Source organism: Podarcis erhardii, assembly GCF_964252035.2.
Source record: "Podarcis erhardii genome assembly, chromosome: 8".
Lineage (NCBI taxonomy): Eukaryota > Metazoa > Chordata > Lepidosauria > Squamata > Lacertidae > Podarcis > Podarcis erhardii.
Window position 1 is genome coordinate 51,122,782 of NC_138499.1, and position 21,614 is coordinate 51,144,395.

Here is a 21,614-nt window from a genome sequence, read left to right on the forward strand (position 1 = left end):
ATTTGTACCCAAGGCAAACACGCCTACAGGGTGATGGTTGTGCCTGCTGAGGCAGGTTGGCACCTGTGGATCAGGAGTCGATGAGCGCCGAAATCACATGGCGTCAAGGACACTTGCGTAGGCCCCGACGGTATTAATTAGTTACATATATGTCGAAGGGGAAAGAGTGATGCCTTGGAATTTATTTGCAAGGTCAGTCGGACGGAGACACGTGGCTCCGGCATAACCTCGGCCCAGGAAAGTGGAAGAGAGTTCACCAATAAAAGGTGCCGGAAGCTGCAATTATTTTAATCCTATTTGATTTTAAATTGTCCCAGTACCACGGTCGCTGCCTACTGATTTCGGATTGCATCTCTCATTACGTTACCCGCGCAGAAACTCTGTGATGAGACAGTTCGGTGTAAATTGCAAGCCTAAACACATTTATTGGGGAGTAGAAACTGAACACAGTTACATAAAGTTACATAATCCTATGTTCGGTATTTTCGAGGACTCTGTTTTGATTACTGTCAAGTAGTTGGGCTTAAATCGCATAGAATACAGTAACATTTTCTCCCCAATTATGTGTGTGTAAGAACATCGGTAGATGTTAATTCTGTGACAATCCATAGGCAGGTTTTCCCGCGCTCTGCTATGTATTCTAGCGATGGCCCTAGAAATCAAGGCCAGTCGTGAAACCAGTTTGCTTAATTTTCTCTAATGTAACAGGCCTGCCTTAAGTCAACTTGAATTTAGTTTTGTTTTAAGAATGATTTTACAATGCGTTTGCCAGCGGCTTTGTACAATCTCATGTATATACATTGACAATCATTCATTCTAAATATGCGTGGATAGGACCGAACCTTTTCCCCTTTAATAAATACGCGCTGCAGAAAACGTGGAAGATTTTATTCCGTGAAAATGTGTGACCTGACTTAATTCGCACCCTAAACCCAGTGAGACTGAAGTCAGTAAGAGTCAGAGGCCACGGCGACACAAGATACTACTCTTGTGCTTTCTGTGCGGGCAAAGATCAAAACACACCCCATGCCAAGGGCAGCCTTAGAATCCCACGCTCGGCTCACGACTGATGCAGCCGGCGCAGAGGCGCTACGGATCCGCAAACCCGCGAGGCAAAGCGACTGGATCCGCCGAGGAGTCACGCAATTGGCAAGGAGCGGCGCGTTTCCAGAGCCGAAGCCCTGACGTCACTGGCGAGGAATGTGAGCTGGGCGTCCCCTGTTCAAGGTCTTCACACGGACTTGACGCGTCCTTTCCCCGGGCATCGAAGGGTGCAGGGAGGCGGGAGCGAGCCAGGTGTCTTTCCAGCGGAGAGGAGCGGCGATTGGCTGGCGCGGGGAAGAAGGGCGGGTGGGAGACGGCTGACGTCATCGCCCACCCTCCTCCGGGGAAAAGCGCCGCCCTTTCCTTTGGGCCGGAGAAGCCGGTTCTTTCCATTGAGCCGCCATTAACGCCGCTGCTTTTACAGACAGGATGAAGATCTGGAGCTCGGAGCACGAGTTTGGGTAAGGCGAGGACGGGAGTGGCGCGCGTTCCGTCCTTGACAGCAGCAGCCCGCGCTGGCGGAGGAACAGAAAAACCACTGGTTCTTCCGAGCTCAGTGTTGCCTACACTGGCTGGCAGCGGCTCTCCAGGGGTCTCTCCCCGTCCCATCGGGAGATGCTGGGGGTTGAGCCTGTGCAAAGGAGATGCTTTGGCAGTGAGCTACAGCCCTTCTCTAGCTGAGCTATGGAGCTTTCTTTGGAAGGGAAAACGAATAAAACTCTCCTCTTCCCTTCTCCGTTTCCGCTTGGTATACAACTCGTGCTTTTTGGTCACCGCGAGAGGACATCGGTAGCATCCTGCCCCGGCGCGCTTGCTCCCTCACCAAGGGCTTTAAACATGGTCTGTCGTGGGTTTGCGCTTGCTCCCGAATGCCTGCCTTATGAAAGACCTTTAAAAATGTTGTCTTAGCTGCCCTTTAAGGTCTCTTAAGTGTTGTTGTGTGACATACATCTTCCTTGACGGTGGGCTGAGGACTGTTGGGTTGATGCAGTTTGAAACAAATGGTGGACTCCAGGTTGGGGACGGCTGGCCCCTGCGCTCTGTCTGTTGCTGTCTTTTTATTAGAAAGGGAAGCAGTAGGTGTTTCTCCATGCACTGAGCTGCCCTGCAAATGCTTGTGATATCTGGGGCAAAGGTGACAACTTCCTTTCTTCAAGGTCGTGTCATGGTAATACGCCTTTGCTGCATAAACTGCTGAGTAGAACTGGTTTCTAAAAATACCTCAGTGTAACTCAAGTATGTTGCTATTGCCATGAATGTTGGGGACAGAAACTTGGTAGGCCTTTGCCACTCTCGTTTCCTTCAAGGGTTAGAACTGCTACCCAGAAGATGTTACTCTTGAGACTTCAGTTCTGCTTTCCATCATTTTAATGGGGCTTGGAATATTTTTGAGTGTCAGAGGCCCTCAGACTTTTTGGCTGGTCATGGTTACCAAAGCTAAGCTGGTGATTGCCAGGACTCCTTGCCTCCCTTTCGGTATATTAGGATTGGGCTGCTGGTCCCTGACTTTCCCCTGCATCTGTGCGCAAGGACATCAGCAATCCCCTGTGCGGTTACAGTCCCTATTACAGTGCTTACAGTAATAACAGTAATTGCAGTGGTTACAGTGCTGAAGTTCAGAAGACCTCATCTGTGTGGACAATCTGTTTTCTGATCACTTGGGACATTAATGCTGCCAGTGGTTCAAATAGCGATCTTCACTCTCCTGCTCTGGAGCTAGAGAGACTGGCTGGGTTTTCTTTGTTGTTTTTTGAAGGTGGCTGAAGAGACCTGAGCACCAAAATGGGAAGCCCCAATCTTTCTTTTCAGCTTGGAGCTGAGATGAGGGTATGGGATCTTCCTCTTTGATTTATTATGCCCTCTGAAACTCAGTTGACCTCTGGTTAATGATCTCTGACTCCTCATCTAGAAGCTGGAGCAGAAGGATGGGACTTTTCTTGTCACTCTTACCAGGAATGATGGAATACTAGTGGGGTGCATAATTGTGGACCACTGTGAACTGTACCTTTTTGTTCTTCTAAGAAATTGAGCTGTAGGACATGAGGGACATGGAGGCAATGGTGCAATTGTTCTGTCTAGCAATTTAAGAGGGAATTTTCTTTAGTACTCCAGGAAAGGGTGGTTGAAAATGGGAGGAGAGGTTGCCACATCTTGCCTCTGTACAGATGCGTAGGAAATAACATCATGACAGTGGCTTCCTGGAATTTTGCAATAAAACAAGCTGAGACACTACCTGTAATAGCTTGTAATTAAATGGGTGGAAAGTAGGTTATGATGTGTTCAGTGGGTTCTGTTTTTTTGCATTGCCATAAAAAAGGCATATACTTCTTCCAAAGAAAGAGGGGTTGAGACCCTATGGCATGAGTATACTGAATTAGCAGTATGGCTTTGAAGGGCTCCTGAGACTATCTAGCAGTTAAGTGCAATACCAGATCACTGATGATGATGTTGGTATAAGCTACTTGTAAATAGCCAAAGTGCCATAAAACACTTTCCCAGTAATGAAGGAAATGCTTAAATTGCAACACCACACTCTTTTAAAAAAAAAAAAACTAATGTAAAAGTGTGTTTCTCAAAAGTGTGAGATAGCAGTGGAGCTACGCAGGCTGATACTGAATAAGTGTGATAATATCTGAATTTAAGCATGACTTTCTCTCTCCCTCAGTCCTTATCTTTGTGAACAAGGACAGCCCAATGTTAACTTCCTTTACTTAGTCACTGGGTTTCATAAGTTCTTATTAGCTTACTGAAAATATTTCACCACTGAGTTAATGTTACTTAAGCAATGAATGTTTTCTGGAAATGAAAGATATATGCTACATAGGAACATAGAATGTAGAAAGCTGGTTTATACCAAGCTAGACCATTTGTCCATCTAGCTCAGCTTTTTCAACACTGAATGGAAGTGTTTCTCCAGCATTTCAGATGGGAGTCTTTCCCCGTGCTTCTTGAACCTTGGAGCATTTTCATGCAAAGCGTGTTCTATAACGTTAACCTATAATTCTTCTTCTTATTTTGTTATTGTGCATAATACTTCTACCACAGCTCTAAGCATGCTTGAGTGTGTCCTATTGAAATCAGTGGGACCCAGTTCTGAGTAAGCATGGCTAGGCTAGGATCCAGCTGTAAGAATTGATTTCCTATTGCTGTGTCAAATGCTTCCTCTCCAGAGGAGAACTTGTGCTAAATAAGTGCTGAAAATTGAAAGTGGTGTTTCTTGCCTTTAATATCTGTCACTCTGTTGTGCCTAGAAAGAGCTGCCATCTAAACTAGAAGTAGTCAACGTTGTGCCCTCCAGATATTGTTGGACTGTCACTCCCACCTTCCCTGACCATTGGCCAAAATGGTTGGGACTGGTGGGGGTTTCAGGATAGCAGCCTTTGAAGAGGGCTAGATCGGCAAATCTCTGATCTGACCAAAGTTTATATAGCACTATATTCTGAAACTTACTAATTGTGCTGGTCATTTGGGGGTGTCACTTAAACTGTAGGTGCTTGACAGGTTTGTGAACTGTCCTGAGATCTTTGCCTGAAGAGTGGTATATAAATTTAATAAATTATTATTATTATTATTATGGTTCAAAGGTCTTGCTCTCCAGACGTCGGCACTGGAGGATTTCCCAACTCTTTGGAGTAGATTTTAAGGATGGAGAGTTGCTGCAGGGGGACAAAGGGGAAGTCTCATTTTTCAAGCAGAAATCTGTTCTGCTCTTGCAATTTCAGTATTGGATACCACCTTATACGTATAGTACCCTTATGCCAAAGTGCTTACAGTAGTTAACAGCCTAATAGACCAAATATGAAGCAAGTGACAGGGGAGGAAGAGAAAAATAAGCAAATTCAGGTACCAACTCTTACATGATATTAAATACTGTGTTTTGGAATGTATGCTTTGTATACCATAAATGCAAACTAAAATGTTCAGTTTTAATTAAATAGCATTTCATACAGAGAATTCTTAATGCAGCCCAGAATAAAGTTTAAGATTCTAACTGATGCAAAAGATAGAGGGGGGTTTGCTCTGCCGGACTTAATACTATATTACGAAGCAGCAGCTTTTTGCTGGCTGAAAGACTGGCTACTTCTTGAGAACACAGACATCTTAGACTTGGAAGGATATGATAATTGTTTTGGTTGGCATGCTTACTTATGGTACAACAAGGCAGTGGTGTACAAAGGTTTTAAAAATCATATTGTTAGAAAAGCATTATATAATGTTTGGAGCAGATACAAAGACCTACTGGAAACTAAAACTCCCAGGTGGTTGTCACCAATGGAAGCCAAGGGGGTGAAAAAACTTAATATGGATTCTAAATGGCCAAAATATTGTGAAATCTTAGAACATGAAGGTGAAAGGGTCAAGATTCAGAGTTATGAAAAACTAAAGTCCAAAGTTCGAGATTGGTTGCACTATTACCAGATAAATGAGACATTTAAAGAGGACAGGAAAATAGGATTTCAGAAGGAGAGGTCAAAGTTAGAAACGGAACTGTTAGAACCCAATACTAAGAATTTGTCAAGAATGTATAATTTGCTGCTTAAGTGGAATACACAGGAGGAAACGGTGAAATCAGCCATGATTAAATGGGCACAGGATATCGGTCATGACATTATGTTTGCTGACTGGGAACAGTTATGGACCACTGGTGTTAAGTTCACGGCATGTAATGCCTTAAAAGAAAATATAATGAAAATGATTTACAGGTGGTACATGACCCCAGTCAAGCTTGCAAAAATTTACCATTTGCCCAATAATAAATGCTGGAAATGTAATGAGCATGAAGGTACCTTTTATCACCTATGGTGGACCTGCCCGAGGGTGAAAGCATTCTGGGAAATGATCTATAATGAAATTAAGAAAGTCCTTAAATGGACATTTACTAAGAAACCAGAGGCTTTTCTCCTGGGCATGGTTGGCCAATTGGTGCCAAAGAAGGATAGGACTTTCTTTATGTATGCTACTACTGCAGCAAGAATTCTTCTGGCAAAGTATTGGAAGATGCAAGAACTACCTACTCTTGAAGAATGGCAGACAAAGGTGATTGACTTCATGGGACTGGCAGAGATGACCGGCAGAATTCGTGACCAGGGGAAAGAGGCAATGGAAGAAGACTGGAAGAAATTTAAAATATATCTTAAAAACTGTTGTAAAATTGATGAGTGTTAAGATGTCAAGGGGTAAGAAGCAGAGAATTACAGCTGTAATCAACAAATTTATGGGAATGTAATGAAGGGATTTAAATGGGTAATTTGACTAAAGGGTTGCTAAAAAATTTCTTTTTAAAATAAGGATGCAGCGAAAGGGAGGTATGGGGAAGTCGACTGAAAGAAGTTACAGGAAAATAAGATTATGAAATTATATATGTTTAAATGTTTTGTATGTTTTTGTCTTGTGTTTTGTTTGTTCTTATTATGTGTTTGAAAAATGAATAAAAATTAATTAAAAAAAAAAGAGAGAATTCTTAATGCATTGCCTGTTTCTCTTTCATTTCATTTTCCCTAGGCATCCATGGGATACTGTAATAAAAGCTGCCATGAGAAAATATCCCAATCCTATGAACCCCTCAGTGGTAGGAGTTGATGTCTTGGACCGAAGCCTTGACAATCAAGGAAGGTTGCACAGTCACCGGCTACTTAGCACTGAATGGGGCCTACCAAGTATTGTAAAAGCGGTAAGTTTGTTTTAACCACGGTGGCTAGTGGTAGGCTGAATCTTTTTATGAAATAAAAACACGTGTTCTATTCTTGACTGCATTGCACATAATGACTCTCATAGTAAATGCTTAGGCTAAATTTCCTCAAGAGTTGCAACTCACCTAGAGAACCTGGTTCAATGAGACTCTTTGTTTGGACAGGGGCTATCACTGCATGCTTTACAGAAATACATTTATCACCAACCTTTTTGATATTTTGCTTGATGGCTCGTTTTGGGTTACTGTGTTAGTATTTGCTTTTATTTCCTTTTTTTAAAGATTCTGGGAACAAGTAGAACTATGACATACATTAAAGAACATTCTGTAGTTGATCCGGTGGAAAAGAAAATGGTACTGAGCTCCACAAATGTGAGTAATAAAGTATTCTGTATTGTATTTGCTGGCAGGACCAGGGAGTTGCTGGCTATGTTTTTTTACATACTGCCTGTTTGAGGCAGTCCTTGCTTATGTTGGGAAAACGTTGCTGTAAGGGCATAGCAGGAACCAAGGCTAGCATTCTCTGTGTATGCTAGATAACTTTAGATTATTATTTTTTAAAGAAACTGGGATTGCTAGCTTTACTTTCTCTGATGAAATTATTTCTAGAGGATCCGAAAGTTCTTTATGGGCAGAATCCAACTTTGCACAAGTGGACTTCCATTCATGCAGTGGGACTTCACCATCTCCTCCTTTTCCTCGCTCTGTGCAGTCCCAAAGTCTTCTCCATTGGGCCCCCAACTCTCTGGAGCAAAATTTGAGGGTGGGAGGGCTGCTGGGGGGAGAGCAGGGAAAGGCGAGTCCTTCCCACACACAGGCAGCTTTGGGTATAAATGTGTGTAATTTGGCTGGCTCTATGCTATTTGAAGCTTGTAGTACAAGGTCAGGGAATTGAAGCAGGCCAGCAGGCCAAATCCATATCTCCCGTACTCCCCATAGGTCAATTCTGGCAGCTGGGGGGGGCTGCCCACCAGTTAGTCACCTGGCACCATCCTCATCATCATATCATCAGGTGAGGGCTTCAAAGGAGTTCCCTCTCAGCACTGATCAACTGATGGGTGCTGAGAGATCCCCTTTGAAGTCTGGTTGCAGCTGTGGTATGGATTCAGGCATGCTTTGTATCCAAACCACAGCTGCAACCAAACTTCAAAGCAACTTTCTCTCAATGTCCCTCAGCTTATGAGTGTGGAGATTGGAACTTCAAGGGGTCTTGCTCTCTCTGTCCGTCAGCTGATTGGGGCTGACAGTGAGCTATACCCAATTGCACATGGAGTTCACTGGTGGGGCGCTCCCTAGGGTAGCCAATGCTAGCCACATATTTATCTGTCCCAAACCTGGCATCACACATGTGGGGGAGTGGGTATGGTTTGTGACCTAACTAGGCCTATGGACCTGAAATTCCTTACTCCTGCTTTAAAATGTGACTTTAATTCCTAGAAAGTTTGCTTAGGATCCAGCCTTAGTTGTTTTTAAAAATGCAGTCTATCATTTTCTTTAAGTAAAGTAGACAATCTTTTTTATTATGTATTATGCTAGATAATACTAAGATTAGTTAAACTAATCTTTGTTTCTTCTTCCCTTTAAGATAACACTTACAAATCTTATATCAGTTGATGAAAGGTTGGTATATACGCCACACCCTGAGAACCCGGAAAAGTAAGTTGGAATGTCTTTGACTTTCAGTAAAAAAATATGATGAGGGGGGAGCCATTTTGTACTGATAGTTTCTGTCTTTCCCCTTACAGGACTTTGTTAACGCAAGAAGCAATTATTACAGTAAAAGGTGTTAGCCTCAGTAGTTACTTGGAAACTTTAATGGCAAGCACAATATCTTCTAATGCTAGAAAGGTAGGTGTGTGGCATACTTTTACTGGGCACAGTTGCTAACTTTAAGGTGGTTCATTTAAAACCTAAAACTCAAATGTTTAAGTGCATTATGCTAGCATTGGTATCCCATAAGCCCAGGGTACTCTCAATTATACACAATTCACTGTAAGACTTCAGGTCAGATAATGACTTTTCTTGTACTTGTGATGGTCTGTAGAGCCAGTTGTGTATTCTCAGTCCACATGTATTTCCTTTTAAGATTCAAAACCATGTAAGGTATGAAGTCAGGAAAAGTGATTGTTGTCTCTCACTGAGACAACAGCAGCTTACAGCTAGAATGGGGGTAGAGGAGATAGTGTCTGGTTGTGTGATCAGATTAGTCTGTCTTTCAGCTTGCAGTTCGCAGAATACCTTCTCAGTTTAGCTATTGGATTCTGCAGTGGGTTGCTTGAGACAAATAGGTTTATATGGAAAGCAGGCAAATCGTTTCCTTACTCTTTTCAGTGCTGAAAGCAGAGGAGAGAACTAAGGAGATGTCATATCTGAACTTTCCCTCATAACCCAGACACTTATTATGTACAGATGTCTCTTGTTTTCTACTGTGTACAAAATGGTGGGTGTGAGCACATGTTCTAGTTGTCCTATTTGTAGTGTTGGAAAGGGAACTTATTCCACTTCCGATGGACAATAAACCAAATGCATATATAGGCTGTTAGTAGCAGAATAGGGGATAAATGAAAAGGAACTGTTCCCCTAAATGCTATGGGTGAAGAAGTTCTGCTAGTACACAGACTTCTGGCTGTGCAGTGGAACTTTCCATTCCTTTCCCTGTGGGCCCTCCAATCAATCAATCAATCAATCAATCAATCAAATTTGTATACTGTTCTTCATGCATAGATCTCAGGGCGGTTCACAGCATTAACCTGTTCTGGGAATTCCCTCAACCCTCCAGAGTATATTTCATATGCAAGCACTCCATGCATTAAAAGATACAGGAAGCTGAACTCCTGACCTCTTTATCTGGCCCTCACCTCCCTCCTTGCCTTTCCTGCAGCTAGAAAACAACTATCCTCTTGGAGTAAAGATTATTTCCCCCCTTGCCTAGATGCAGCTGGGATGGGGATGGTCAACCCTGCCTCCACATATGTTGTTTCATCACCATGCTCCAAAGCACCCTCCCCATGCTCCTAGTGACTCCGACCTAATCGTGGCAGGCGGGGGGAGTGTTGTGTGTGGTGTGAGAGAGAGCATGGCATGGCCATGCCCACTGCTGACACAGGGCCCTCAGAAATGGGCTACGAGAGAACGTGACAGGCCCATCCCTGTTCTCAGCCTTCAACAATTCAGCATGCTACACAATAAACCCTTTATTAAGTTCCGTGGGACTTCCGTGGGTACATTGGGATTTGACTATAAAACAGCAAATGAATAACTCAGCCTTATAAAGACTATTATTAGGGGGGAAATGAGCATTTCAAGTATTGTAATCCTAAACAAATATTTCTGTTCTCAGTCCTCCATGACTTCTGCACTTGTACAACAATACATTACAGGTCTCATTCAGGTGCTCTACTGTTTCTTCTTCATTCTCTTTTAATGCTATATAAAGCAGCCTGTTTTAACTAAGTTTCCTTACAGGTGATCCCTCTCTCTTTACTTTTTCAACTTAGGGCCACTTCACACTTGCGGTACTACCAGATTTCTAGGCAGAAGTTGCTCTATAGGGATCTGGTAGCACGTCAAGTGATCCAAGTCTAGGATGAGATGCATCTGTCAGAAGCATGCATGCTCATTTGAGCTCAACTTGCTTTTACCTAACTTATTCTACTGGGATGCATCCTGCTTTGGCATTCAGTTAAACCTTTACATGATATAATTGCTTGTTACCAATATTTGCTAAGCGTGCTGCTCAACTAAGTCAAACTCAAGGTAGGCTTAGTCATAACTGTTACATCCATTCACTTTCAGTAGGTTTACTTGGACTTAGTTGGATATCACTCTCAGTTTACAATGCTTGATTTTCCTGTAGGCTCTTGAGATTTACAAGACTGTGATGGTGGAATAACTTTTTGTCATAAGTTGTACATCTTTTCTGTGTTACTCCAGGGGTGGGATGCTATTGAGTGGACAATTCAACATTCTGACAGTGTTCTAAGATAGCAGTCTCTTTCTACAGCTGCATTTTGTACTAATTAGTGGTAATACCAGCATTTGTTACCTTGGTACAGCATTTCAGCTTCTAGCAAATCTGTGCATGTTGTTGTCATGTTACTTGAAAGCCTGCATGCCTCGTATATATACACACATTGCATATAGAGGAACAGCACCCTTATTCTTTAACTCTGGAATTGGGGGGGGGGGGGCGTCCGTACTGTCTAACACAGGAAAAGGTTCTTAAGAACCTGCATGTGTGGGCCACTAATATGGCCCACCTTCTGTTCTTTGGTAAATCTCTTTTGAGTAAGTGGAATACTGTTAAAAGAACAGCTGCACCTTGGCCCCAGAGTATTTTGGAAGTAGGTGAAGCTCTGTACAACCAGTCCTCTTGATCCAATGCATGGAATGCTTTGGGGTGAAATACTTGAGGTTGTTAACTAGTTCATGTTACTGCTGGACTTAGCCTACAGTATGGCAGTTCTTGCCTATCAGTGTAGAAATACAGTCCCATCACTGCTTGGACAGAAGGGTTCTCGTTTAAAAGAAAGCAGTTTATGAAGTCACAATTAGAACATTTGCACCTGTTTACTTGGTGCTTGTTGGTTTTTGCTTTTGAGGCAGCTTAAAATCTGTGCAAAAAGAATGCAAAAAGAAGAAACTGGTTTTCAAAAGTGCCAGCTATTAAGCTTTATTGTCGCTCAGCCCATTTTGGAACTGTCATTCCTCCCTCATGGTGCCTGAGAGGCAGCAGCATTTATATAAGTTGCTTCAGAAAGTCCAAGATTGATCCTGAGGAAGGAACTTCTGTTCTGAAACACATTGTACTATCATAAACTTCAGCAGTTGGCACTTGGGAGAATTAGGTTCTGCTTTTTCTCTTCTTTGCAATATTTCTAGTGTCTGGGCCTCCCTTTGTTTAGTCGTTTAGTCGTGTCCGACTCTTCGTGACCCCATGGACCAGAGCACGCCAGGCACCCCTGTCTTACTTTAATTAGGCAGGAATCATGCAAAACCTTTTGGCTGCACATTTTTGTTATGAGCACGAGCCTCACTCTATTCTTCCTGCATTTTGTGAGGGGAGATTAGAAGTGTTCACTTGCAGTTTTGCCCCAACATGGCCAACTGTGGTTTGCTTGTTTGCAAAACCAGGATTGGATCCTGGATGTGGGGGAAGATGAATTGAACATATCAGTTTGTTTTCTCATCCTGTTATGGCAAACTACGATTTGTTGCAGACTAGAAGTTGAAACAGCTTCTCTTCCTCCACATGTAAATAGGGAACACGGGGAAATATATGAACAACAAACCATGATTCCTTTTTTCACATCTAAAATCCAGGCTTTTATCTAAACATACACTAATATATAAATAGTTTTGCTAAAACAAAACAGATGTTTTTGTCTAAATGCATTGTTTTAAGAGGCATTGCTAGCATCTGTTTGGCTTGCGGGGAACTTCAGTGACCACCTTTTTCGTTCCTTGAGCTTGACTGCCAAGCTTGGAAACAGATTATTTGACTGTTGATCCTGCCCTTAAAACCCTCAATTTTCATTTGCAGAATACAGTTACCAAACATGCCTTAGTGTTGTGTAATACTTAACTACTCCCAATTTTGGAGTGTGTGTATATATTACAAAAAAAAATAGTAAACTCTCACTGTATGTTTTCAGTTTTACCATTAAGCCTGTGAAATGTTTCAGAGTTTAAAATTTTATGCTCTCAATCGTTTGTTAAGTAGTAACCACTGAAATTATGTCCAGTTCTTAACTCTCATTCTGTATGTTCGGTGTGCTTCCACTATGTACGTAAATATATTAAAAGGTGCATGCTTTAATAGGAAATATGCTTGCTCAAGTCATATACTAATATGCTGTTTTATGGTACAACAGAAACTCAGTAAACCAATCCTCTGTCAGATTGTTTTTGCTAGTTCCGTGCATGCTAAAAAGAACCCCGGTCTTATTGGTTCAGCATTTTGTTTTTAAAGTCTTGCCAGATGTCTATGGGAAGCAAATAAGTAAGTCATCACCCCAATAGACCACTCTAACTAAGGTCATTTCAAACTCAACAAAATCGTTCAACATGCTCAGTTACTATGTAAACGAATGACCAGCCCTCCCAAGGAACGCCGGCCAGACTGGATCAAACTTGACATCTGCTCAATTGTGTCACATGCAGCTGTATATATCATTGTTCCTGAAATAATTACTGGCATGGGGGAGTCTGATGGGGACTTTTTCCATTCAGATCATGGTGAGTAGTTGAAAAGATAAGCCTCCTCTCCCTACTGGTTGCCTTCCCAGTAAGAATCTGTCTCCCTGTGAATGTAATTATTTAAGATGCATACTACATATTAGGCAAATGTCTAGTTTGGTCCAAAAAATCCACAGAGTTCCGCCCTCTCCTTAAAACCTAGTTCACCCCACCAATGTGCTTAGAATCTACTCTAACCAAGCTTGTCATTTCATTTCTTAGAATATGTTATGATGTACGTGTGCTACGCTTTAAGCCACAAAACTTGTATTTAGTGTTATAGCATGGAGGTTTTTTGATCAAAAGCACTTGGTGCTATAACAATGCAATATTTCCTGTTCTATCTCCCATAGCAATCCTGTGAATTTATTAATTTGACATGTCATATGTCTGTTATTAATGGGGCCTTTTTTATTCTTATCTGATGCTTTGATTTTTAAATCCAACTTGTTCAGTTTCTAATGCTCAGAACTTCATTCAGTTGAAGGATTGGGTTAAAGGTGGTTAGTTCTGACCCAAGGCCAGGAATGGAAATCACTTCAAACTGAATGGTGTTTTCAAAAGCAACAAATAATTGAAGAAATTCAGATAATTCTGGCCAAGTTTTTTGGGTCATATGCACACTACAGTCTTTTCTACAGGAAATTCTGGGCACTGCAATACCATCATCCAGTAACAATTACATACACACTCTCTCTCTATATATATATAATTGTCCAGTAGCACCTTAGAGACCAACTAAGTTTGTTCTGGGTATGAGCTTTTGTGTGCATGCACACGAAAGCTCATACCAAGAACAAATTTAGTTGGTCTCTAAGGTGCTACTGGACTTTTTTTTTATTTTTAATATATATTTCTACTGCGTCAGACCAACACGGCTACCTACCTGAATCTAGAATTACTAGAATTGTTTGGAGAAAAATGTGATATTGTGATATTCTTAGAAGCCCAGTATAAGGTTACAGTGTAGATAAGTCCAAAGGCTGTTTCTTCAATCTATTGGTTCATTACACTTTCTATTTCAAAACTAAGGGTGGCTTCCAGTTAACTTGTTCCATGAGCAAGGATTTTCACTTGCAGAAGGAAACTTACATCCCTCTTCTTTCACTGTGCATGCCCCATGCCCTCCCCAAATCTGCTTTATAGGGTTGGGGGTATAGCAGAACAGATTTAGTGGGGTGCCAGGGAAAGGAGAGGGGGTTAGTTCTGTTGTGCAGATGGAAATCTGCACACTGACAGAGCAAGCTAGTTGCCTTTTCACAATTTAGAAACAACACTTCAAATAATATAGCCATCTCTCTCTCTCTTCCAGGAGTGTTCACCTGAGCTGTTAAGTTTTCAGATTTCAACTGAGCACATTTGTATCCAGAAAGACTATGTAACTGTCATTTAATCCAGTAGTGTTCTGTTTCAATTAAAACAAGCATCTATAAAAAAATTAAGTTGGTAGTCATGGTGTAGTACAGGCTTAAAACTAACAGTAATTTGGCTCGAAATGTTAAGCTTTAAGCTATTTAGTATTCTATACAAATATGTGTGAAAGCATGTCAAAGTGAAAGTAGATAAATAGGTACCGCTCTGGCGGGAAGGTAAACAGCGTTTCCGTGCGCTGCTCTGGTTCGCCAGAAGCGGCTTAGTCATGCTAGCCACATGACCCGGAAGCTGTACACCGGCTCCCTCGGCCAGTAAAGCAAGATGAGCGCCGCAACCTCAGAGTCGGTCACGACTGGACCTAATGGTCAGGGATCCCCTTTACCTTCAGGTGGCCTTTTGCATCTGGCCAGGTGATTAGGCTCCTAGCCTGAAAACTTATGGAGGCTCTCACTTTTTTGTTGAGTTTCTCTACTTGAGTTTACTGAGGTTTTCTCCTCAGTTCCACTAGTGCAAGCACTTTTAACTATGCACGAGAACTTACCCTACCTGCACACCCTCTAAATCTGCCCCGAAGGGTTGAGGGCAAACTCAAAAAATATTTAGAGGGTGCGCAGGTTGAAGCAGTTCCATTGTGCAGCCAGGAGTGCTTGCACTGGTGCAACTGTTGAGTTGAATACTGCCCAACATGTGTTTCAAGTTCTTCTTATTTAGGTTTGCCTTCTGTAGCTGGGGTGTAGCTGGTCTTTAGGCCCAGTTAAACTGAATTCTTGCAAAAGCAGTGCTCTTGCTTCCTACATTGCTCTGTACTGAGCATCAGTAATGGTAATTAGTGTTTCATGATAGAGAGTAAACAGGATGGGAAAGAAACCATAAACTATAAGTTCATTAATAACGTTCATTAGGACTTGTAACAACTTTTCCACTGCTAGGATGAAGCGGAAGAAATTGAAGGGGGGAAATATTATTGATGGGAGAAGGGCTAGTATTAGGCCTCATGTCTGTTCTGTTGCAATCTTACCATGGTAATGGAGGAAGCCACAGAAATCTGATAGAAAAAAAATCAGGTTGTTCAGAGGCATGCCTGGGATAAGAAGCAAATAATGCTTTGCACTTTGGAAAAAGTGGGTAGTCAAAACTCTCTCTAGCACTGATCCAAGTGCAACAGTCTCATGTAATTGTGCCTTGCTAGACAGATCTAACATTTGTACTCTGCAAAAGAGTTAGCTTGTAGTCTTGTAACTTTGTTGGCCTATTATTACTAAGAAAAATGTATTGTCTAAGCAGATCATCCTTCAATTTAAGGTTTTCCTTGTTACAGAAGCAAAGGTGGACTAGAATGAAATAATCTTGTCGTACAAATCCAATGGCACAATTCATTATGATACATTCATAATTCAGAAGACAACAAAGCAGTTTGCTTTGGGAGATCTTTTGGTGTCTGACAGAGGAAAGATTTAGAAGTTTAACATCAATGTATCTGGTCAATCCACTTAGCTCTTGTTCCTTCTTTAACAGGGTCGAGAAGCCTTGGAATGGGTGATTGGCGAACTAACTTCGACGCGAGAGAGCATGAAGTCCGCAATGGCAGCAGCATCAGCGGAGGACTGATGGAACTGTGGCAGAACTTTATTTTTCCATTATATTTTCTCCTTGCCAGGATGGATATTCCATTGTTTTTTATTTAGAAATATATATGTTTATATATTGAAATTTTACAGGTCAGAAGCAACCCCCCCCCCATTTTTAAGCCTTTCTAGGGCCCTCTATTAATCCACAGTGTAAGTTAACAATTTATTTTTTTTTGCTTTCCCATGGCCTCTAGTTACAAGTGCTCAAATCTGATAGAGTATAGTGACCTTAAGTTCTACTGAAGTTAAATGGAACTGGCAGAGCAGATTGAAGATTGACATCTACATAAGCACCAAACTGTGCCTTGATCAGAGCTGAGAGAATAGACTTCCCATCTTATATAACCATTTTCTTGTACTTGAAATTTATTTATTTATTTCTTTAAAAGTGCAGCTGCCGTTCTTATTCTGTAAACAACAAATAGGTACAGAAAGCACTGGAGATCTTCTCTCTCTCTCTCTACAGGCTAGATAAGTATAGTGGGGAGGTGAAATATGATGGCACAGGATGTTGACTGACCCCTGATGTGATCGTCTATGTAGTTCTGCAACACAACCTTCCTTTTACTTAGTGGAGCCTGAAAGAAGATCTGAAAAACCTTCCCTGAAATGAAGGTTGGTGTGCAACAAAGTTCCATGGTGGATTGTGCCCTTTGTTGGAGGCTGGAGATCTCCTCCTGAGACTTTGTCTTTGTGGATATTAATTCTTCCTTGCACTGTTCAAATGCAGATTCTGAACAAGGTGTTCTAGCACATTGCCTCCTAGTATTTTTACTGAAACCACTGAGAGCAGCCATTTTGTTGTGGTAAAAATGGCTTGAATCCTCTCTTGTCCATTTTTGTTTTGATTTTTCAGTAGCTAATTTATTTCCATATATGTGAATATACACTCTGGTCACTTATTATGTGAAGACAATTGATACCTCAGTGGGAAGTACTAGGAAACTTATTTTCTATATGTAACGGGCATATGTTTGGAGTACTTAGTTGTGTAATTCATTTCTTACTTTTAGCAATGGATACAAGACCATAAAGGATATTTATGGCCCACCCCACATTTCACACCCATCTTCTGGCACTCTGTTTAGCAGTTCCGGGGAGGAGACTGTTTCATAGCGGTAGGGGGAATGTGATGTTGTGAAGCACAACCACCTCTCCCACCAAGCCAACAGCTTTCATCATTGAGCAAGTTCAAACTCCATTTCTGACCTCTGATTTCAATGGAATTTTCTTCTGTACAACATCTAGAAGTAGTTCTATTGAAGCCGGTACGGACAGAGCACTTGCTTAAAACTAGGTTATGATGGCAGTAGCCCTAGATGTTCCACACAGAAGATTAGAGATAAAGAAGAGTGAATAGCAGGCTTTTCAATGGAATTATTTTGGAAGCATGCAGGTCCATCTAACTTCATAAGTAGTTCATGGTGTTACATTTTGTGTGATTCAAAGTTTTGTTAACAGTTCATTCATTGATGAAAGCCAATCTCCGTGGAACGGAAAGCTGCAGACATCTATAAATTAATGCACTTCCAAGCATTGTAGAGTTCAAAACTGTAGTTTAAAACTGTGCAAGAGGAAAAGTTGGAAAGCTCCTGATTCACAGAGAATGGCAAATGTCTTGGGCATGAGCACAAGATGTCTGCCTACAATCCAGTATAATGAAAACAATTCCTTTCTCTCTTCAAACTTTGCTTGCAGTTATCTCTTCTGAATATTTTGCAAAAAGCCGAAAGAAAAAACTGAAGAATAAGAAAAAACTGTGGAATAAGATGCCAAAATTCAGCATACTAGAACTCTTACATGGAAGCATAACAACATGCCAAGAAAACTTAGGATGTAGCTAAGCTGCATGCACATCTAAGTGGAATGGCGATGAATTGTTATTGGAGCCTTTTTTGCTCCCTGCCTGCCCTCCCCCGCCCCCACCAGCCTGAATAACCCACGGCATTAACAATTTTTAAGCCCTGGCAGAAAAAGAGCTTTTTTTAATATGACCAAAGCATTTTTCTTCCATTTCAATATACTTTGTACAAAGAATAGTTACAAAGAGCCTGCCTTCTGTGAAGGGTATCAGGCCTGTCATGGAAGAGGTGGTGTGGCTGGGGCAGAGAAGTTCAGCATTCTAGCCCATATGTGTGTTCATTGCAAGAAGTGGACCAGTTAACCAAAATCACCAGCTTTCATATGGAATCCTTCACCCCACTTCCTTTATTTTGTGTGAAGGTAAACTTGTCCATGTTTATTCATGTGCACTTCTTCCTTCTGTCTTCTATACAATCGTGGTTGAGTTTCCTTTAATAGTCCTACTCCTGTCTCCTAAAGGCGATTAGCCACACTCTTTCTTACGTTTGCTCTTTCTTGTTCCTTCCACGGATCTTGGCTGATGGAACTCCCATATGACTGCTGCTCCACAGACTGTCACTTGGTGTCTTGCTTGGTGCGATATTGTCTCTTAAGGCTGTTCTCTTAGTTCCCTAGTGGATCTTAGAGCTCACAAACCCCCGGGCAGGCAAGCGTGGTACTATTGCTTTTATACTGTTTACTTACCAAATAATGACCATAGTCTTACATTTTCCTGGCTAGCACTTATTTATTAGATATTTAACATGGCACAGGAATATGGGCTTCTTTGGGAGGAAGAGCAGGATAGAATTTAATAATAAAATCATGGAAAATAAAAATACGTTGCATTTTCACTCCTTAGCATGTGAAAATAGAGCATGCGCTCTTTCGATCATAGCTGCCACTACCCTTGCTTCTCGCCCCTTCACATCTTCAGTAAAAGCACTCCATGCTTTTCCTTTGTCCTTGAAGGCCCTGGCATTCTCTGTTCTAGGTGACTGGAAATCAAATCTTTTTATATCTAGTAGCTTATCTACCTTCCTGAAACTTACCAAAACCTCACCTGTAGGGGGTTCTTCTTTTGTTCTGTACCATCTTCTGCCCCTGAACATTCCAAATAACCCACCCTTGAAGCTTTATAAAATCAAAAATACATGAGCTGAGAGAATCTGCATCGCTTCCCACACAAGTATTGGCTTAGTGGGACAGTACACAAAGGGATGGTGGTGCAACAATTTAGGACTTTGCCCATTCAGCCTTTTCCTTTTCCTTTACCCTGCATGGTCAGGATTTGCTTTACTTTAGAAAGAAGTTATTCTTCCAGTGACAGCACCTTTCTGAATAGGACTCTGAAGAGAGCATTTTAAAACTTGTTTCCAGGCTCTGTCTCACAACTGTTACATTCAGTGAGAAGATTACCATGCATGCCATGTATCATTCCAGGGTAAGGAGAGTCTCTAGCTACTAAATCTCTTCCTGTCTCATGGTTCTTTAAAGGAAAGACAATAGTTTTCAACAGATAGCAGTAAACTTAACTGATACCTAAAGTTCTATTGGCCAGTTTCACTAACAAATACTGATATTCGTTTGAAGAACTGGGTGTTGGACAGTACACTGTCTCCTGCTGCACTTTTTGTTCCTATGTGCAAATAAAGGCAAAGCAGCTGTACTTCTAAGAGTTACGTAGCACAGGAAGCTGAAGCAGGTCACACACAGACGAGGAGAAAACTGCAATTTTTGAAACGGTATAGTAGTCCTGTCTTTCTTGGCATTTGGTCACAATCCTTTGTTTAATCCGAACTACCTTGATTGTTCAAAAACCACTGCTTTTCATTATGTAAACAACCTTGATTAACACTGCTTTCATGTAGGTGCCATTAATGTGAAGGTGTGCTTGTGGGGAGGGGAGCGAATGCTTAATCAGCTGTGACTTGAAGGATAATTGCATGCAGAAATGTTTCTCTTCCTGTATCTCTTGCCTTTTCCCACCTGCGTTTAGACTGTAAGCTCTTCTGAGCAGAGAATCTATCTGAAATGTTAAATGCTATGGACATCTGGGGCTATAAATAACATGACCTACTTAAAAATAGCAAACTGTCTTTTCTTTTTTCTATATAGTAAAACAAAAGACTGCTTTTGTGTTAACTGCCAAATGGGATGATCATGCAGTACACAACTGAGTCACAAACACTAAAAATAGCACAAGGGAGACCAGTAGGTGCCGCCCTGGAATTAACCAGCCCATCATCGCAGTTAGGAGGTTTTGGGAGAGTACCTTGGCAGTCATTAATTGTGGTTGAACTATTAATACAATGCTTTTATGTTATTACTACAGCTAGGGCACACAGAAAATTTAACTTACATTGTTATTTTGGTACTGCTAAGATGTACCCTTTTAAAAAACAAAACCTCAGTCTTCACTTCCTTTTCTCCCAGAAGTTGGAAGCCACTTACCTATGAGTAAGCCCTACTAAATACAAGAGGTATTATTTTGCATAAACATGCAAAGGATTGTACTATGTATCTATTGAGAAAGCGGCGCTTGTACATTAGCTTCCTTAAAGAGTTATTAGTGCATGGAGACATGGACTAACTGGAAGTACGATTTTAACAAAATAAGGTGAGGGACCCGTCTTAATTGTGCAGCCATCAAGGTGGTGATTGTAAATCTTGTGAAAACAATCAATGAAACTTAATTCTAACCTTTGGGGGAAGTCCCATTCTCATGTGTTTACAATAAAAGGGGAAAAGTCCTCTGAAGAAGTGTGCATGCACATGAAAGCTCATACCAATAACAAACTTAAGTTGGTCTCTAAGGTGCTACTGGAAGGAATTTTTTTATTTTGTTTCGACTACGGCAGACCAACACGGTTACCTGCCTGTAGCGGAAAAGTATGCAGTGGTACACACAACTTACTCTCTGCAATATTAGAAAACGTATTGATCTGATGAAGCAATGAAGACATCAGTACAACTTTTAGAATAGGTTTTTGTTTTAATTTGTAATGCATAAACTGCATATCAGTATTACATAACAGGAAAACAAGCAGAAGAATTCTATTGCCCTTTTCATTTACAAATGGCTACCCTGGTGCATCAGAAGCCATACAAAAACATGCACAGTGACATCACATAGGAGGAATTGAAGAACTATATATTGTGCTTCCAGTTGTTTTTCTTAAAGGTATGCTGTTCCTCAACCCTGCAACTATACATAATTAAGAGGATTTTGATGGATGCAAATTTGACTGAGAATTTTGCTTTCTGATATATAAGGTTACACAGCTGGGATTTGAAACTTATGCCTAAAGGAAGTTATAAAATGGGATAAAAAGGATATTGAGTTTTCTTAGCCTAGTATGCTGCTAGAATTAAGTTATTTAACAAAGCAATAAGACTTTGTTTTTAGAGATGAATCTGCGAGTTATTTCTCCTGCCAAATATATTTCAGCTTAGTTTTACCTTTCACTATCTTTACTCCCACTCTTCTCTCAAGGAGCTCAAGTTGGAGGGCTGGGTGGCTTAATTTATCCTGATGACAGCCCTGTAAGCAGGTAAGACTTTTTAAAAGAGTGGTGTACCCAGGGTCACACATTATACTGGAGAAGGAATTTGAACATGCATCTCCCTATGGTTGGTGGGTAGCTTGTAAGTTGCTTTGGGTTGCCTTGGCCAAGATAGTGACTAATTTAATTCATTAATAACAATATCCATTCACATGATGTTTGTAAATTAATTCACCTGCATAAAAGGTAAAGGTACCCCTGCCCGTACGGGCCAGTCTTGACAGACTATGGGGT

At 41.3% G+C, this 21,614-nt stretch overlaps 1 protein-coding gene across 3 annotated transcripts; it reads left to right on the forward strand.

Moving 5' to 3' along the window:
* Positions 1-247: 247 nt before the first annotated feature.
* Positions 248-19,908, forward strand: PRELID3A (PRELI domain containing 3A). Of its 3 annotated transcripts, XM_081873553.1 has the most exons (7): positions 1,381-1,505; positions 6,547-6,715; positions 7,016-7,105; positions 8,319-8,389; positions 8,479-8,581; positions 10,667-10,758; positions 15,860-16,003. In XM_081873553.1, exons 1-6 carry the CDS (start codon positions 1,474-1,476, stop codon positions 10,718-10,720), a joined length of 519 nt encoding a protein of 172 aa, XP_081729679.1. In that variant the 5' UTR covers positions 1,381-1,473; the 3' UTR covers positions 10,721-10,758; positions 15,860-16,003. The 3 variants fall into 3 exon arrangements, with proteins under 3 accessions (XP_081729680.1, XP_081729679.1, XP_081729678.1); XM_081873554.1 differs by lacking the exons at positions 1,381-1,505; positions 10,667-10,758 and adding an exon at positions 248-266 and having other exon boundaries at positions 15,860-19,908; XM_081873552.1 differs by lacking the exon at positions 10,667-10,758 and having other exon boundaries at positions 15,860-19,908.
* Positions 19,909-21,614: the final 1,706 nt, after the last annotated feature.

What these genes read in the sequence shown, in the direction of transcription:
- PRELID3A (XM_081873552.1), top strand. Translation starts at nt 1,474, where the DNA reads ATGAAGATCTGGAGCTCGGAGCACGAGTTTGG. An exon ending in CACCCTGAGAACCCGGAAAA is followed by an intron (nt 8,390 to 8,478) that starts GTAAGTTGGAAT and finishes TTCCCCTTACAG; the next exon opens with GACTTTGTTAACGCAAGAAG. An exon ending in TATCTTCTAATGCTAGAAAG is followed by an intron (nt 8,582 to 15,859) that starts GTAGGTGTGTGG and finishes CTTCTTTAACAG; the next exon opens with GGTCGAGAAGCCTTGGAATG.